Raw genomic sequence first — 17,249 nt, 5'->3', positions numbered from 1 at the left:
GCTGCATAAATGAGCTCTTGCTTCGTGAAGGCAAGTCTTCTAGCTTTCCCTGGGCACCCAGGCTGGCCTTTGGCTACAGGGAGCTATCATCAGGGAATCTCCAGTAGTGTGTGTGAGTGATGGTGTTTTCTTTACCTACAGATCAGTCTGGCTCTGCCAAACAGCAGCCTCGCTCCCAACCCCTATGCCTTGTGAGTCAGTTGCCCCATCGCCACCCCGTCTGCACATCCACGAGAGAGGGTCTGTGGGAGCAACTTCATGCCGTGTGCTCCAGAGTCTGGACTGGCTCCACCACGATATGTGGTTTGTGACAACACAAGTAAGATGGGTGGGGCAGGTCTCTTGGCAGCTACAGCTATTGGGAAGTCCTTGCTTCCTGGAGAGGTTGGGCGTGTGCTTCCAGCCAGCCTTGGAATTGTGAGCCCCAGTCGTCCATGCATTAGCCCCTGCCACGCTGGGAGAGCTGACTGGGAGATAGGACTGGATAGTCAGTCTCATACGCAGAGCTCCAGTGACTGTGTCCCATCACCCTCGGCTGGCTAAAAGGAACACCCTCAGCAGGGAGCTGGCAGGCTCCCTGCGGCCCGTGGGATGCGGTGGCAGCAGTGGAAGGAGGGGAGGGAATGCCCAGGGGCATTGCCCTCCTGCAGAGCGATGTGTAAGGGGTGTACGTTACACTCCTTTGCACTCACTTAGATGCCTGTGGCCTGGCTCTACCTGGCTAGTGTCAGGAGCTGTACTCACAGCACCTTGTGCATCACCTCTGCACCTGGCCCAAGGGTGGGATGCGCCCTGCTTTGAGGAATGGGGAGGTGACGTGGATGGCCTGTACATCCTGCCTGTGAGAACCAGGGTTTACACTAAAATTACCCGTAATGGGGACAATGATGGTATGGGCTAATCTAGCCTTTCACCTGGAGGCTGCCAGTTCAAATCCAGCCCACGTCTGCCGTGACGGAGCGCCCCTGTGCGGTGGCCCATGTGACCTGCGTTTTTGGGTCCCAGAAAACACTGGGGTGAGCAGCTGGGTTGTCAGCCCCAGCAGAGGGACCAAGGAATGAATGTGCTAGGAGAACGAAGCCTCTCTCAGCCCTAGCAGGAGCCCGGGCGTATTGGCAGGAGAAGCCTTGGGATCCTTGCACTGCCTCTGCCCAGGCTGCTCTCCGGAGGTCTAGTCACAGTGGGAAGCAGCTAGCCTGGGATCCCTGGGCTGTAGAAGGAACGGTGTGTGTTAGGGACACCTGCTCCCCTGCCTTTCAGAAATGGCATGTGCCTGCTGGCGAAGGAGCAATCGCACATCCCCAGACATCCCTCCGCAGGCCTAGGTAACACCACTGCCGTGTCCAAAGGGCTGAGCATCCCTCCTCTCCGTTGGGGAGGAGCTTGGGTGGGAATGTCTCGGCAACCATGTGTGCTAGTAACTGTGTTTCTGTCATCCCAATCTCCAGTGTCCCCAGCGGCAAGGTGCAAGGCCTCGTCGTGCGTGGGCCAGAAGAAGCTGGTGCTGATCCTTTGCCTCTCCTTTCTGATAGTCCTGCTCATTGCCTTCATCCTGCTCTGTGAGTCCTTTCCCCTTCGTTAGCCACCAGCAAAACTGGCATATCCTGGGGTGCAGGCCAAGTCCCTGCGCCCATCTAGGGGCTTGGCCCGCTGCGGGAAATATGTCACCCAGCTTTGGGTTTGGGCAGGCCAAGCACAGCCACTGGCCTGCCAGCAGGGTTCTGGGACTAGAAACGCTAACAGGAGGGAACCCGACAGCCTGTAAAAGGAAATGGAGAAAATCCCTGCAGAAATAATCATCTGACCAACTCCTCGAGCTCTCTCCAGTGCTGCTCGGATTGCGGTCGCAGGAGGGGATGGCTCACTGGCCTAACCTTCACGTTTGCTAACGCTGGAACGCTCACTGGGGCTGAGCTGGGCTGGCCCTGCTAGCCATGGGTGAGGAACCAACGGGGTTCCATGCACCTGAATGTGTAGTTCTCAACTCACAGGGCCTGTACACTCAGCAGAGGCATCACATGCCCTGGGGCCCTTTGCCTAAGCATAGGGGATTGGCCAAAGTTTCTCCCTCAAATCCCCACTTCTCCCCATCCCAGAACTGCATCTGTGCGCAGCCCAAACGCTGCGTTGTAAATTATTGTTGGTGTCAGCATTACTGCACACTGGCGATGTCACTGTAGTGAGCTGTGGTGCATTTTTACGTGGAAAGATTATTTCTGTGTTGAATTTCAGTGTCTAGTGCCCTGCTGTTGGGATATGCATTTGCTTTCTATTTTTAACAGATTCTAGTGCTAATCTGCACTTTTTAAAATGACACCTCATTAAACTCCTGTGAGAGTACACTATCTTCTTCTATACACAGTTCATGTACTGAGAAATCTGGGTTTCACCCAGAACAGTTGTCTTAGCCTTTCCACCCGAGTTACTTGGCAAACGCCCCTCCCCACTATGAGTAAGGAGCTAACCCTGAAAAGAAGACAAGTACTTAAGGACCTGATTCAGAGCTCCTTCAAATAAATACAAAGACTCTCACTGATTCCAGTGGGCTTTGGAGAGCCAGAAATGAAAGCCATTTCCCCATTCTCACATTCTTTAACCTGCCCAGCATATGCTACCTCTGGCCTGTCCCATCGTGCAATGAGACATAGGTCTGAGTTGTTGTAAAGCTTGTGTCAGCACCCATGCTCCCCTAAAATTCAAGGCTGCTCAGATTGGCCCGTTATAGAGGGACATGAGCTGGGATTTTCTGATTTGGGTCCAAAGTTCCCCCGAGACTGAAGACGGTTCAGATCTGATGTTCCACTCTGGGCTCAGCTTAACAGACATGGACTAGAGATTTATGGTCTGTATTTTCTGCATCATATACAACCTCTTGGTTTAACACCATTGATTTGAGACTGATAACAGACTAGAAGGGGGTTAATTAGGAGCTCAGCTGGTCCCCACTCCTTCTAGCTCTTCATATCCCCCTGGGTGGGTTTGATAATTGTTCCTGTCAACTCCAGCCACAGCCTGGGAACTACAGGCTAGCACATAATGGCACTGCCTGGCTGTCAGAAGGAGGCAATGCAGCTGCAGTGCTAAGGATGTGATTCCTGGAAAGATGGCCCAGGTGGTGAGATGCCTCCATCCTTCTATTTCTTGAGTTTTCCTGACATCTGCTGGACACCTGGGAGCAAAGAATTTCACAAGGAAATTAAAACAACATCTTTCTGCCTAGTGTTTTAGATGTGACATGCACCCAAGTAATCAGAGGCAGATGGTTAGATGTTTAGATAAGGCCAACACTTTCCATTTCCTGTAAATATTTTCAGGTGTGGCCACAGCTATCAGCACATATGCTAGTCCCTCCTACTCTGAGTTAGTCTCTGTGCCAGGCACACAGCCAGCGGGGAATTAGTAAGAGCTCACCAAATGGAAAGGGAAAATCAGCAGAGACCGAAAAGTTATTTTCCAGGTTTTACAGATGATGAAGCGGTTATTTTTTTAAAATTCCTTTGTCAAATCTAGCTGCTAGTTTTCCTTTTATCAGTTGCATTATTGAGCCCGTGCTGTATCAAGTGGATTCAAAACATTTTTACTGGGCGAATATTTTGCAGATGCAAATTAAAACTGCGTGAAGTGAGAATGGATTTTGAATGGAGCTGAGTCAAATGCAGCAGTTTTGGATATCCTGGGACAAGGGTGGGGATCAGGTGAACTAGAGATTGGTCTAAAGCAAACTCTGGATCTGACCTTGAGATCCCAAGGGCAGACCCCTGGCTCAGAAGATGCCCAGTCAGATTTGGCCTATAACAGCCTGAGGTTTGAGCTGTGAACCATGATCCAGGCTCAGACGTTGCATTCAGTGTTTGTACTGTGAACTCTTTTCTGGGTGTCGTCCATGTGGATTCACGTCCCTCTGAGCTCTGGTTCAGGGGAGCCCAAAACTGCAAAGGGAAACTCAGTTGACTTCCACTTGCTTCCTCCTAGCGACCACCGAGCTTTGCCTGAACCCAGCACAAACCGTAAATGGGCCACACGTCGTCTGAGTGCGTGTGGGTCTGTGACCCTTCGGGACTGAGCCTGGCTGCGTTTCTAGGGGGCCAGGTTCTGGAGGTTTCAGAAAGAGTTTTGTCTGTCCAGTTTTCCAGACAGTTCCTCGTGGAGAGCAGGGGTTGGGGCGGGTTGTAGCACTGATATAGGGGTGGGGGCTTGAGTTGACAATCACTTGGCTTGAGTGTGGGGGCATCGGGGGGAGGGGCATCAGGCTGAGTGACCCTGCTCTTTATTGCTTGCAAACCTTGGAGCAGGATACCATGTGAGGGGGATTGTGCCTGGGGAGCATCCTCTCTATGCCCCTGACCGGGACTTTGGAGCAACCACAACAGCGACTGCTCCAAAGAATCCAGCCCAGGTTAGTGCAACCCTGACCATGCACCAGCTGGGGTGTCTGGGGCCTGGGGTGAAGGAGCTGCCAGGCCTGGGATGGAATTGGCTGGCCGGAAATATCCCCTCCCAGCGCAGGTGACCTCCCGCCCAACTCTCTCCAGCTCACCTCTGTGTGTTTGCTTGCAGTCCTGTTCTGGCGGTCCAACACCGGCTTTCTGTACAAGGAGCCAACTGAGAGCTGCAGCCACAGAGCCGTACGCTGTGACGGGGTGGTCGACTGCTCCCAGAAGAGTGATGAGCTGGACTGCGGTAACACAGCTGGGACGCAGGTGTCCCGCAGGGCGAGTGGGGAGCGGGACAGGCTCTGGAGTCATGCTGCTGCTTTCATCCATGCCCTGTCTTAGGGCCTTGTGCTCTAGGCTCCGAGCGAGCCCCCAGACGTGACCAGATCTCTGGGGCAGGAGTTTGCACTGCTGCCAAAGATGGCATGGGGCCCAGGGAATGCTGGGACCCCCGATGTGCAGGACCTGGGAGGAGCTGGGGCCCCTGGCGTGAGAGGGGGCAGCGGCTGGGCCGGCAGGGTGTAGCCACAGACCTGATGTTTGCTCTCACATTTTGGGCAGTGCCTGAAGCTGCTGCATGTGATGACTCTGGTGAGGCTTGTGTGGGGTTAGCTGGTGCTCCCAATTCCCAGGGGGATTCAGAACTGGCACCAATTACACACACCTGGCCCCGCTGACAGCACCTCAGGGAGATCAAGGCTGGAGGGGACAAAGAGGCTGAGCTGGGCTCTCCCTGCACTGGTTTCCAGTGAACAGGGTGAGGCACGTTGGCTGGGGCTGCACGCAGGATGCTAGTTCTGCCTTTGGCTGCCCCTGCCCCCTGGAGAAACAGGCCTTTGGTCCCCAGCTGTCACCTGGGGCTGGGGTGGAGCTCACAGTCACACTGCACATCCATTCACAGAATGTGCCATGCCCATGGATGCAAAGCGCAGGGGCAGGCTTCTCCTCACCCCCCTGGGCCTGGCGCCCGTTGAACTCTGTCAGTTCAGTGGGGCTGCTCCTGATTTACACCTGTGGGCAGGAGAGGGGAATCAGGCTGGTCATTCGCCAGTTTTTGTGCATGATCATGACACAAGGGCCCAAGTTCAGCCCTGGTACAAGTGGGCTGGGCTCTTTGCCAGGCCCAGGTGCCTGTCTCAGAGGGTGAGCTGGAGCTGCAATGCTGCCTGTAGCCCCTGCTGATTCTGCTGTCTCCTTCCTCTGGGCCTGCAGTTCGGTTCAGGTGGGATCAGTCTCTGCTCCACGTCTACTCCAGCACCGAGAATCAGTGGCTGCCTGTCTGCAGCAGCGCCTGGAACGACTCCTTCTCCAGGAAGACCTGCCAGCAACTGGGATTTCAAAGGTAGGTCCCCAGAGACGGGCACTGTGCGTGTAGTGATGGGGGATGGAAGCCAGAAACCCAGCCCACGCCCAAAATGACCTGCTCCTGGGCTCCCCATATCCAGGGGGAGCTTTCCAAAGGCACAAGGGAGAGTGAAGTACTCAGCCCCCAGGCAATGCCACTGGGCCCCTACCAGCCCTTTGTTCTTTGAAAATCTCTCCCACAATGGCTTCCTTCCGGCCACCAGGTACTTCCCCCTCCTTTGCCACTGCTCTGTGGTTGCTAGCTGCTGAGGGTTGCATGGACTCCTCCTGTTTCTCTCTGCACCTTCCCTGTATGGCGTTCGCTAAGTCACCTCGGGGTTTGCAGCAAGGGGAACCTGACCTGGGAATGGCGGGGAATAGCACTGATCCATGCACGGCTGTTATTGGAAGGGGAGTCAAGGCGCTTGTCTGCAGTGGGAAACCCCCGTGTAGCTGCACTATCCCATTGCAAACTCCCCCCCACCCCCAGTGCAGATGCACAGGACCCTTGCAAGAAGTGACTTGAACTGGTGCAGGTTACCCAGGTTGTTTTCACAAGCAATGGTGCAAATAACTTTCTACACTAGTGCAGTGCATGTGTACTAGGATTTGCATCTGTATGGCTAAACTGTCAGTGCAGCAATGCAAAAATCCCCAGGATAGACCAGCCTTAGCTCTAGTGCAACTAGGGTGACCAGATGTCCCGATTTTATAGGGACAGTCCTGATATTTGGGGCTGTGTCTTATATAGGCACCTATTACCCCCCATCCCCTGTCCCGATTATTCACACTTCCAGTCTGGTCACACTAAGTGCAACCCACTTTAGGAGTTTGGATCTTTGCCACCCTCTAGTGGGTGGTTCACATCTGGCTACTGCAGCTGCCAGCTAATGGGTCTGTCTCCACTGCAACTAAACACCGACAGCTGGCCTAGGTCAGCTGACTCAGGCTCATGGGGCTCTTTAATTGTGGGATAGATGTTTGGGCTCAGGGACCCGGGGAGGGTCACAGCAACTTTTAGCCCTGCAGCCTCAGCCCCGCAAGCCCAAGCCATGGATCTTTTATTGCAGTGGAGCTGTACCTTTGAGGCCCTTGCTGTTTGCTCTGGGGCGCTTGGGTTCAAGCCCCTCTGGTGACCCAAGCAGGGGGTTGTTCTAAACGGACAGTGGGTGAAGACTGAGGTTCTAATCCAGAGTGGGGTACTCGTGAACTAGCGCTTTGCGGGGTTCGAGTGCCAGGGCCCCATCACAGCACCACCCTGCAGTTCAGTGTGAGTGGCAGCAGCGGGGGGAGATGCCCCGCTCTGGGCTACGGGATTTTAGCCCCTCTGCTGCATGCCTGATTTTCCCTTTGCGGAGCGAGAATTAAGGAACCCTGGCAGCATGACATGTCTGTTCTGTCTTCTCCCAGCACATTCAGCACAGAGTACGTGCCAGCCTCCTTCCCTGGCAAAAGCCTCACTGTCACCAAGGAGCACCCCTCGATCCAGCAGAGTCTCAACAGGTAATGAAGAGGATCAGTTGCCTTTTCCCTGCTCCTCCCCGTGTCCTCTAGTGCCCTCGGGGCCCCTCTCTGCCCATGGCACTCGCTGCACGGTCCCCTCTGAACGAACTCGGGGGAAAAAGGCCTGAGGTCGTTGTGGACACCGGAACAAAAACAGGGGGCAGGGCTGGGCACCAGAGCTGGCAACCTAGCAAGACTGGGCTCTTTGCTTTAGAAAGGAGACAGTGTTCTGTCGCCTTGGCCCAGTCTGGCAGCCCTGCTCGGAGGGGGGCACACGGAGCCCCTCCACCGTGGCAGCTTTTCCAGCAATTCCAGGAAAGGGAGGGGAGGCCTGTAGCACAAGCTCTGCGGCCCTAATGGGATGGGAGCGCTAACGGCCAGAGGAGCAATCTGAGCCGTCTCTCGTCAGCTGGATTTCTGAGAGAACCATGAAGTGCAGTTAGCCCCTGCACTCGTTCTGCGGCGGGAACCCAGGCAAAACTTCATGTGCCCGCAAGGAAAGTCAGGGCAGGTCTGAGCCTGCTGGAGAGTGGCCCATGCTTTAGCAATGACCCACGGGTGCCTGGTGCTTAAGGGAGCCGAAGCACCTTGGAACAACAAACTCTGGTCTCACTTTACACCAGTGTAAATCTGGAGTGGCTCCAAAATAGTCATCCTCTGTCTGTCTGCCACTGTGTGCACCTGCCAGAGGTGGGGCTGCAGCAGTGAGACAGAGAAAGGCAACCTGAAGGGATTTTCCAGGAAGTGAAGGGGAGACGTGATCTCGTAGAGAACTCCCATTTCTCTTTACTGAACAACAAGAGAGAATCTGTGTTGCTTACATGCTGGCTGAGCATGTTAGGATGGACAGGAGGGTGAGGGATCATCCACTCGGACTCTTTCTCTTGTGCTGTCTCAGCCTGGGTCCATGTTTGACTTTGTCTCTCGTTTGTTTTGTTCTCTCCTGCAGCTCCAAGTGTCCCACGGGAAAATACGTCTCCCTCCGATGCACAAGTAAGAGGGAGGTTTTACCATTGCCATAAAGCATAGATATGGTGACAGGAGAGCTGGGTCTAGAGCGGGTCTCGAAACCACTGAAAGAACCGGTGTGAAAATGGTTTTACTGGGTTTTGGAAATGTTGCCAGATCCCAGTTTCTCGGCAGTTGGTTGGAAAAGTGAGAGAATTTTCACCCAAACTTTTCAGGAGGTTATTTTTTTCATTGAAATTTTGAATTTTCAATGAAAATTTTAACAAAAAATTTAAGTTCACAAAATTTAGATCAGCTCAGCTGATCTCATGTGACATCATGTCAACTGCCATTTTTTTTATCACAGTTGTACACTCTTTCTTTCTTTCTTTCTTTCTTTCTTTCTTTCTTTTTCTTGACAGACTGAAAATATCAGTCTGTGCTATTGTCTATTTATGTGCTCACTTTCTGTAAACGTATACAAGTAAATACTAGGGGCCTGCCCCTAGAACTGGTCATCTATCCTAATCTAGTCATCTCTGTATCCTATCTGTCTGTCACAACTCGGGGTTTTTAAGGTGTCTGTCACTGTAATATATAAGCAAAAAGTCCCTGTTTCTTATCATGGAATCATAGAATATCAGGGTTGGAAGGGACCTCAGGAGGTCATCTAGTTCAACCCCCTGCTCAAAGCAGAACCAGTCCCCAACTAAATCACCCCCGCCAAGGCTTTGTATAGCCTGACCTTAAAAACTTCTAAGGAAGGAGATTCCACCACCTCCCTACGTAACGCATTCCAGTGTTTCACCACCCTCCTAGTGAAAAAGTTTTTCCTAATATCCAACCTAAACCTCCCCCACTGCAACTTGAGACCATTACTCCTTGTTCTGTCATCCGCTACCGCTGAGAACAGTCTAGATCCATCCTCTTTGGAACCCCCTTTCGGGTAGCTGAAAGTAGCTATCAAATCCCCCCTCATTCTTCTCTTCCGCAGACTAAACAATCCCAGTTCCCTCAGCCTCTCCTCATAACTCATGTGTTCCAGTCCCCTAATCATTTTTGTTGCCCTCCACTGGACTCTTTCCAATTTTTCCACATCCTTCTTGTAGTGTGGGGCCCAAACCTGGACACAGGACTCCAGATGAGGCCTCACTAATGTCAAATAGAGGGGAATGATCGCGTCCCTCGATCTGCTGGCAATGCCCCTACATATACATCCCAAAATGCCATTGGCCTTCTTGGCAACAAGGGCACACTGTTAACTCATATCCAGCTTCTTGTCCACTGTAACCCCAGGTCCTTTTCTGCAGAACTGCTGCCTAGCCATTCGGTCCCTAATCTGTAGCTGTGCATGGGATTCTTCCGTCCTAAGTGCAGGACTCTGCACTTGTCCTTGTTGAACCTCATCAGATTTCTTTTGGCCCAATCCTCTAATTTGTCTAGGTCCCTCTGTATCCTATCCCTACCCTCCAGCGTATCTACCTTTCCTCCCAGTTTAGTGTCATCTACAAACTTGCTCAGGGTGCAATCCACACCATCCTCCAGATCATTTATGAAGATATTGAACAAAACCGGCCCGTTTTTGTTACCCCTCCAGCTCAGTGGAATATATATTACTTAGCATAATAGCTACCCTATTTCACTGTGGGTGTAAGAAATAGCCCATGCAATTCAAAGTTGCAGGGGTCAGAGAGTCCAATTGTCCAGCTGGATTGTAAAAGTGGAGGCTGAATGACTTTAGACTCTCCTCCCAGCATGCAGCCAGCATTGTACAGCTGTCTAGGGTATTATTGGGTTCTCTTTGCAGTTCCACTGAAGCAGAAAGCCATTGCCACAGCTGGGGGCAGGATACTGGAACCGATTGGCCACTGCTCTGGTCTGGTGTGTTAAATGCTCTGTCCCTGTTGGTTGAGTGTTATCCGTGAGCACGTTTTGCCAGGTGTGCGATCTGTTAGGTGATCCTGTAACATGCAGGTGGGCCTGGCTTGATTTTTCCTGTCGAGGCACCTGACTGAGCTAATGGACCTTTTTGAGTTTCCCCTCAGGCTCCCACGGGAAGATTTGGCTCCTCAGCTTGTTTCTCTTCCTTCAGGCTGTGGACAAAGGACTTCTGGCCGGATCATTGGGGGGAACGAAGCTTCGGCGAGTAAGTGGCCCTGGCAAGTTAGTCTCCAGTACGGGCCGAGCCACATCTGCGGGGGGACAGTCATTGATACCCAGTGGGTGCTGACAGCTGCCCACTGCTTCTTCATGTAAGTGGTATGCCTGCTAACTGGCTGTGTTGGGTGCAGCCAGCAAGGGTTGGTTTAGCTGCGGCTGATGGCGGGAAAGGCCTAGGTGAGGAGAACAGAAGATGGGAGTTATCGGGAGCCATGTTCCACTCTCGGTCACAGGGTTGAAATGCAGACAGACTCTGCTGGAGCTTGAGTCACTATGGATCAACGCTGATGTCACCTGGGATCAGAATTTGGCTCTCTCTCTCTGCTGGGACTTTGGACCCAAACTGGAAGCTCCACCACAAGAGCTAACAGGGAATTTCCACTAGCTGCCAGCCACTACAGGGCAGGATCACAGCTGTGTTCCAGCCCAGTCCGCTCCTGGGGCCCGCTGCAGCTCTCCGTGCACACCAGTAGACAGTCCTTGCACAGGCCCTCGGTTTATATGTAATCATTTTAAGGTGGATGCATCCACGGCTAGGGGCGCGCAGACAGAAAGCCCATAGCAAACACACACGTCGGGGCCAATGGCTGGAATAAGAAATCAGCATCTGTGCAGAATGTACAGCTGAGACCTGCGCTGTAGATAAGAGAACAGGGACGTTGCCTTTGAAGGGGGCGAATTAAAGCGCTGACCTGCGTATACCGGTCAGGCTCAGACATAAGTCCTGCTTGGATTGGGCTGAGCAACCCAAACCTCAATTGGCATGGTGGAGAAGTTGGTAGGGAGCGGGGTCTGAGCTGAACAAAACTGGGAGAGAGCATTTCATGCCAATTTTTTAACTCCAGTCCTTGAAACTAAGTGCTGGAGGGAGGCTGGAATCTGGCCCTGCTGTTCAGGGCAGTCCCTGCGTTACATCCCCCTTTCTACATCCGCTTAGGAACAGCGTGAAGATCCTCAATGAGTGGAAAGTGTATGCCGGGGCCTCCAACCTGCTTCATCCTGCCAAGGGCATCCCCACCTCCCAGATCATCATCAACTCCAACTACAGCGATGACTATGACGACTACGACATCGCGCTGGTGAAACTTGCCACGCCCTTAACGATATCGGGTGAGGCTAATTCCCAACCTCCTCAGACTGGGAGCTGCAGGGCCTGTGCGTCTGCTTGACTTGGCCAGCCAGAGCGTCTCCGGCTCCACAGGCCAGGCAGGGGCTAAGCGTCTTTGGGCAATGAGGTCTGACTCCAAGACACATGAGAAGCAGGGGGAGCCAGATGCCGTCGGTAAGAAGGTGCTGGTTTTACACAGGCACTTTTCTGCCTGTAATCAGGGTAAGGCCCAGCTGGTGCACAGCGCTGTACTGAGCATGCCCACACAGAGACCGTCTCCCTGCAGAGCCTGAGGGTGACAGTGGGGCTTTATGCAGGCACAGGGACCCTCTGCACGTCCGGCGGCAGGACCGGGGCTGACAGCCGTCACCGGGCAGACAGAAGGCCGAGGGGGTACTGCTGAGCCGTTAAATGGGTGTTTATTGTCATCCCCCCTGGGCACCATGGGCATGTGGGGTGAATAGTCCTGCACTGCTGAGTCATACAGAGAACATCTCTTGATTTATACCTGTAAAAGTGGGTCCTGGGGTCTTCGTAGGCATGTTTATGGAGATCGGTTTAGGGTCTGGCTAATGGGATGCTGGGCAGATGACCTGGGAATGAGACTCGAATAGCACCAATGAATGCACCCCCTGGAAGCGCTGTCCAAACACTATTACAGCCAAGAATTTTCCCCTCCCTCCGTGTAATCTGAAAACGGCTCCGTCCAGTGCTAAGGAGCCAGCCTGACAGCCATTGCCACGTGGTGTGGGCTAGTGCGGGGCTCCTGGAGCACACCGGGCATGGGCCTCATGCCTCCCAGCCCCCGGGGAGGTGCGCCCCAGGCCGATGCTTGCTGAGCCTTCTCGCTTGGCTTGGTCACAGTGAGGATGTCACGGGGTGGCTGGCCCTGGGTCCTTTGTGCTGGAACAGTTGCTCCCCTTGGGCCAGGCAAGGGGGCAGGGCAGCCCCTGGACAGTGAAGGACCAGGGACAATCTGAGGGAAAGGGCTGGTGAATCAGAGCTGCCTGAGCAAGGGTCAGGAAAAGGGGCAGGTGAGAGCTGCCAGAGCCAGGAGGTGTATCGTGGGGGAAGGCAGGAAAGCAGCAAGAGGGGGTTGCCGGCTGACCTCCCCACACCGGAGAGGGCTTCAGGTGTGGGAGCAGCGGAGAAATTTACCCGCTGACATCTGCATGCTGGAGAGCTGAACCCCGGGGACCAGTGAGGGGGCCAAGGGGCGCGATGGGCGTTCTCTGGAGTGGATGATCTCCCAGCAGAGAGGCTGGGAAGAGTGGGTGCAGTCCAGCTGGAAGGGCTGGGGTGCCTGTCCTGGCTGAGGGACATAGGAGGGCTGACAGAGTCTGGTGTAGCGGAAGACGCCGGAAGGTGGCATGTGTTCTGTCAGTGGCTGAGAGGCTATGTGATTTGAAGGACTATTTGCACTGGGGTGATAAAGGGACTGTTTACACTATGCTTCTGTAATAAATCAGCCCAAGGCAGGAGAGCCTGGCAGAGTCCTTGGGTTACCTGAGAGGAGAAACTGAGGCAGATGCACCAGTTCTGCCGTGGCCTGCCACAGGAGGGCACTCCAGGGGGCCACCCATTGACAGATGGTTAGTGAGACAAGACCCGAGTTTAGGTCCTTCAGACGACAACGCTCCCTGTGGAGGCTGCTGGAATACGAGTGACTGCAGCTATTCCCTGGTGCGTGTCAGGCTCACTCTCTTTCCTTGTTTGGTGTTTTCCTCTCTCCCAGGGCAGGTCCGCCCCGCTTGTCTCCCGATGTCTGGCCAGACATTCCAGGCTGGGAGGACGTGCTTCATCACTGGCTTTGGCAAAACCAGTGAGAACGAAGGTGAGAGTGGGGACTGAATCTGAATTCCCTTTGGGGAGGGGCCACATGCCCTGCTGTGGCCTCAGTCCAGCCGGGCAGCACCATGGGGGAGGCCTGAAAAGGCAGCTATGCTTCGTGCTACAGGGTACGGGGGAGCCAGAATTTTCAGTCTGGGCCAATGACTCTGTGTGCCTCAGTTCTGAGGGGCGCAACCTGAGACCTGCTGGTCCTGATTCTCAGAGGCGCTGAGATGCTGTTGATGGAAGTCCAGGGGGGCTCAGCACCTCTGTAATATCAGGGCCCTACAGGTCCTGATCTGAGGACCCCCACAGTGAACATGCCTGAAGCTGGTGGCCAGTTCTGCTAAGGTGACTTTAATCTGTGAAGCCACCATGAAGATGTCTGTGAGAGGAAGCCCAGTGGTCTGAATGATGGAAACAGGGCATACGATTTCAGAGAATACCTTTCTGTGGGCACGGCTAAGAGCCAGCGACCTGCCTGCTGTGGGATTCTGTAGTACAAACAGCTCATTCATAGAATCATAGAATATCAGGGTTGGAAGGGACCCCAGAAGGTCATCTAGTCCAACCCCCTGCTCGAAGCAGGACCAATTCCCAGTTAAATCATCCCAGCCAAGGCTTTGTCAAGCCTGACCTTAAAAACCTCTCAGGAAGGAGATTCTACCACCTCCCTAGGTAACGCATTCCAGTGTTTCACCACCCTCTTAGTGAAAAAGTTTTTCCTAATATCCAATCTAAACCTCCCCCACTGCAACTTGAGACCATTACTCCTCGTTCTGTCATCTGCTACCATTGAGAACAGTCTAGAGCCATCCTCTTTGGAACCCCCTTTCAGGTAGTTGAAAGCAGCTATCAAATCCCCCCTCATTCTTCTCTTCTGCAGGCTAAACAATCCCAGCTCCCTCAGCCTCTCCTCATAACTCATGTGTTCCAGTCCCCTAATCATTTTTGTTGCCCTTCGCTGGACTCTCTCCAATTTATCCACATCCTTCTTGAAGTGTGGGGCCCAAAACTGGACACAGTACTCCAGATGAGGCCTCACCAATGTCGAATAGAGGGGGACGATCACGTCCCTCAATCTGCTCGCTATGCCCCTACTTATACATCCCAAAATGCCATTGGCCTTCTTGGCAACGAGGGCACACTACTGACTCATATCCAGCTTCTCGTCCACTGTCACCCCTAGGTCCTTTTCCGCAGAACTGCTGCCTAGCCATTCGGTATTCAGTGCAGTCGTACGTTACAGTGATCCCTGTGGCACCTTCACTTACGGCTGTGATGTGCCGGGGGCCTGCAGCCTGCGATCTAGCGGTGACAGCAGGTGGCTAGGGACTCGCTTTCTGTGCGCAAGCCAAGGGCACTGCTTCACCTGTCCCTTTTCTGTCACTGTTCCAGAGAACACCTCCCCAAAGCTGCGGGAGGCGGAAGTGGGCTTGATCGACTACAAGATCTGCAACAGCAGTAGCGTGTACCAAGGCGAGCTGACCCCCCGCATGATGTGTGCAGGGTACTTGCAAGGAGGGAGGGACTCGTGCCAGGTGAGGTTTCTGCCAATGTTAGTCTGGAAGGGCCTGCAGCCTAAGCAGGGGTGGGGGTTGGCTAGAGGGGGGTGGGCACCACATTGATCCACAGACACCCCCCGTCTTAGCACAGACGTGTGGTCAAGCTGCTCCTGGAGACGTGCTGTGCTCTGGGCACTGCACCCGGCGGCACCCTGGAGTGTGCACCAGCTGTGCAGTGACCCGAGACTTCTGTGCAAACTGAGTGCACGGCGGGGTCTCCCTCCGAGTTCTCCTGACTCTGCCTTCCCGCTCTAGGGTGACAGCGGCGGCCCCCTGGTCTGCGAGGATAACAGCCGGTGGTACGTGGCCGGAGTGACGAGCTGGGGAATTGGCTGTGGCCAGAAGAACAAGCCCGGGGTTTACACTCAAGTTACAGAGCTCCTCAGCTGGATTCACAGCAAAATGGAGGTGAGCTGGCCTCAGGACTGAGCTCCAGTGGGAAAGTGCCTGTCTCTGCCCCATGTGTGCAGGCGAATGCCGCGGTCACCCTGGCGAGAGCAGAGGCTTTCCAGATGGCTCCCAAACAAACGTGAAGGACCTTGGTGGCTTGACTCTTGTGCTGCAACTGCCATCAGCCGCAGGCCCTTGGCAGAGCGCACGCCTCACCTCCAGCTTGCGTCCTGGCTTGGGAGCCCCTGCTGAGACAGAGGCAGCAAGGAGGGAAGTGAGGAAAAGTGCGAGTGCTAGAGCCTTACGTTGGCTCATCGGGAGTTATGGGGTGAAAGCTTCATCCCCTGAAATGCTAAGTGGGCCAGATGCTGCTCTTGGTCCCACTGCTGTAAATCCAGAGTGACGGTGTCTAGCTCAGGGGAGTTACAGCATCCCTGAAGGCAGGATTTCTCCCATTGTCTTTATGGCGTTGCAGACAGGTTGTTAGGAAAACGGGGTTCGGGCTGCAATAACTCTGCAAAGGCGCGGGTTCCAGGCTGGCCCAGGCAGCCATGTTGAGCACCAGCCTTTCCCGGGACCCTGCCTGCCCGCTGTGGGTGTTGCAGATCCCCTGGTGCTTCCCCAAAGACTGGGGTTTGACTCAGTGCCTTTTGACCAAAACGTTCCTTCCCCGCAGCACCACTCTGCCTCTGTGCCACTGCCTATGCAGAGGGTTACGGGCAGTTGTGGTGCATCATGGAAATCAACACAACCCTGGAGCGTGCTGCTTGAAGCTTTGGTGTTTCCTGTCTAACCAGTGCTCTCCTCCCTTTTCTCTTCCCAGAGTGAGAGTGACTAAGGATGAGGCAGGCATCTAGTGGGGCTGTGGCTTCTCCTGCTAACAGCTCCAGGTGCAGCTAGATCCTCGGCGCTGGTCTGCTGTCACAGGGCGAAATGCCAGTGATCGCCCTTTGAGTATGGACTGTCCGGAGGATTTATGACCTGGTGCTGCCCTGAAGCCCTGAAAACACAGTGCCTCCAGAACTTCAAAGTCAATTCATTTTGCCAACAACCAAGATGGGAAATATAAGCAGAATACCAGGGGAAATGTCCCAATGGTGAGACCTGTGAGCTGGTGAAATACTTTCCCAAGGGAAGTGGCAGAAGCCCTATTACCTGAGACATTTAAAACTGGACTTGACAAAGCACTTGAAAATCATGCTATAAGGCACAGTCCTGCACTGACAGGTCCCTTCTGTCTTTAAATTATACAATTCTTGTTGTCTTGTAAATGGAAACGTCAGGCCTGCTTTCTCCGAGTCTTTCGTGTCAGAACCCGGGTGGACAGGCAGGTCAGTGCTGCAAGACATGGTACTGGAAGGGAAAAGGCTGAAACTCACATGGTTCAGCCCCTTTGCATTCTGTTCCTTGCGTTTTAGTGGCCCCTCCGTAGGACGAGGGGCTGCACCAAGCCCTGGTCAGAGGCAGAGGCTGCCCTGAGGAGCTCCCTGTCTAAAGGGACGCAGGCTGGGAGAAAGGAAGGATAATTCTCCCCAAAGAGGGCCAGTGACTTGTCCAAAGTCACCCTGGGGGTCAGTGGCAGAACCAGGTCAGCCCAATGCTTTAGCCACAGGGCTGCCCTTCACCATTCCTGTGGGCAGCAACGCGTAGTTCTGTTAAACTCATGGCTCAGCGTCCACACGTAGCTGCCTCTGCAGCTAACGGCCCATGTCATCATAGCCTCTCGCAGTTGTCAGTGGAGGGCATTTGAATGGTTTGTAGATGAGGTTTCTGTACCGTGTAGGAATATCTGGTGGGGTTTTTTTTTAAATGGTTTCAAAATGACCTGCCCAAGCAGTCCTGCTTTTGTCTGTCCCAGCACCACTGCCCTTCACCTGGCTGCTGATGTGGAGGTGAACTACTGCAGTGCCAGATACCACACAATGTGTGTTCTAGTCATGGACAGGATTATATGAACTAGCTGGAATT

At 53.8% G+C, this 17,249-nt stretch overlaps 1 protein-coding gene across 2 annotated transcripts in view; it reads left to right on the top strand.

Annotated features, from left to right (window-relative positions):
• The window catches only part of TMPRSS13 (transmembrane serine protease 13), a 28,430-nt gene extending 11,872 nt beyond the window's left edge, over positions 1-16,558 (top strand). For both annotated transcript variants that reach the window (XM_048827630.2, XM_048827629.2), the window contains 12 exons: positions 142-319; positions 1,449-1,559; positions 4,558-4,680; positions 5,646-5,775; positions 7,188-7,280; positions 8,230-8,273; positions 10,321-10,480; positions 11,326-11,498; positions 13,232-13,330; positions 14,725-14,867; positions 15,147-15,299; positions 16,105-16,558. In XM_048827630.2, the coding sequence (XP_048683587.1) occupies positions 259-319; positions 1,449-1,559; positions 4,558-4,680; positions 5,646-5,775; positions 7,188-7,280; positions 8,230-8,273; positions 10,321-10,480; positions 11,326-11,498; positions 13,232-13,330; positions 14,725-14,867; positions 15,147-15,299; positions 16,105-16,119 (1,305 nt within the window). In that variant the 5' untranslated portion in view covers positions 142-258 and the 3' untranslated portion in view covers positions 16,120-16,558. The remainder of the gene's footprint in view (positions 1-141; positions 320-1,448; positions 1,560-4,557; positions 4,681-5,645; positions 5,776-7,187; positions 7,281-8,229; positions 8,274-10,320; positions 10,481-11,325; positions 11,499-13,231; positions 13,331-14,724; positions 14,868-15,146; positions 15,300-16,104) is intronic.
• The last annotated feature ends 691 nt before the right edge of the window (positions 16,559-17,249 follow it).

Source organism: Caretta caretta, chromosome 22, assembly GCF_965140235.1.
Source record: "Caretta caretta isolate rCarCar2 chromosome 22, rCarCar1.hap1, whole genome shotgun sequence".
Classification (NCBI taxonomy): Eukaryota; Metazoa; Chordata; order Testudines; family Cheloniidae; genus Caretta; species Caretta caretta.
Note: the sequence above shows the minus strand (reverse complement) of the source record. Positions and strands in the feature narration are given on the sequence as shown.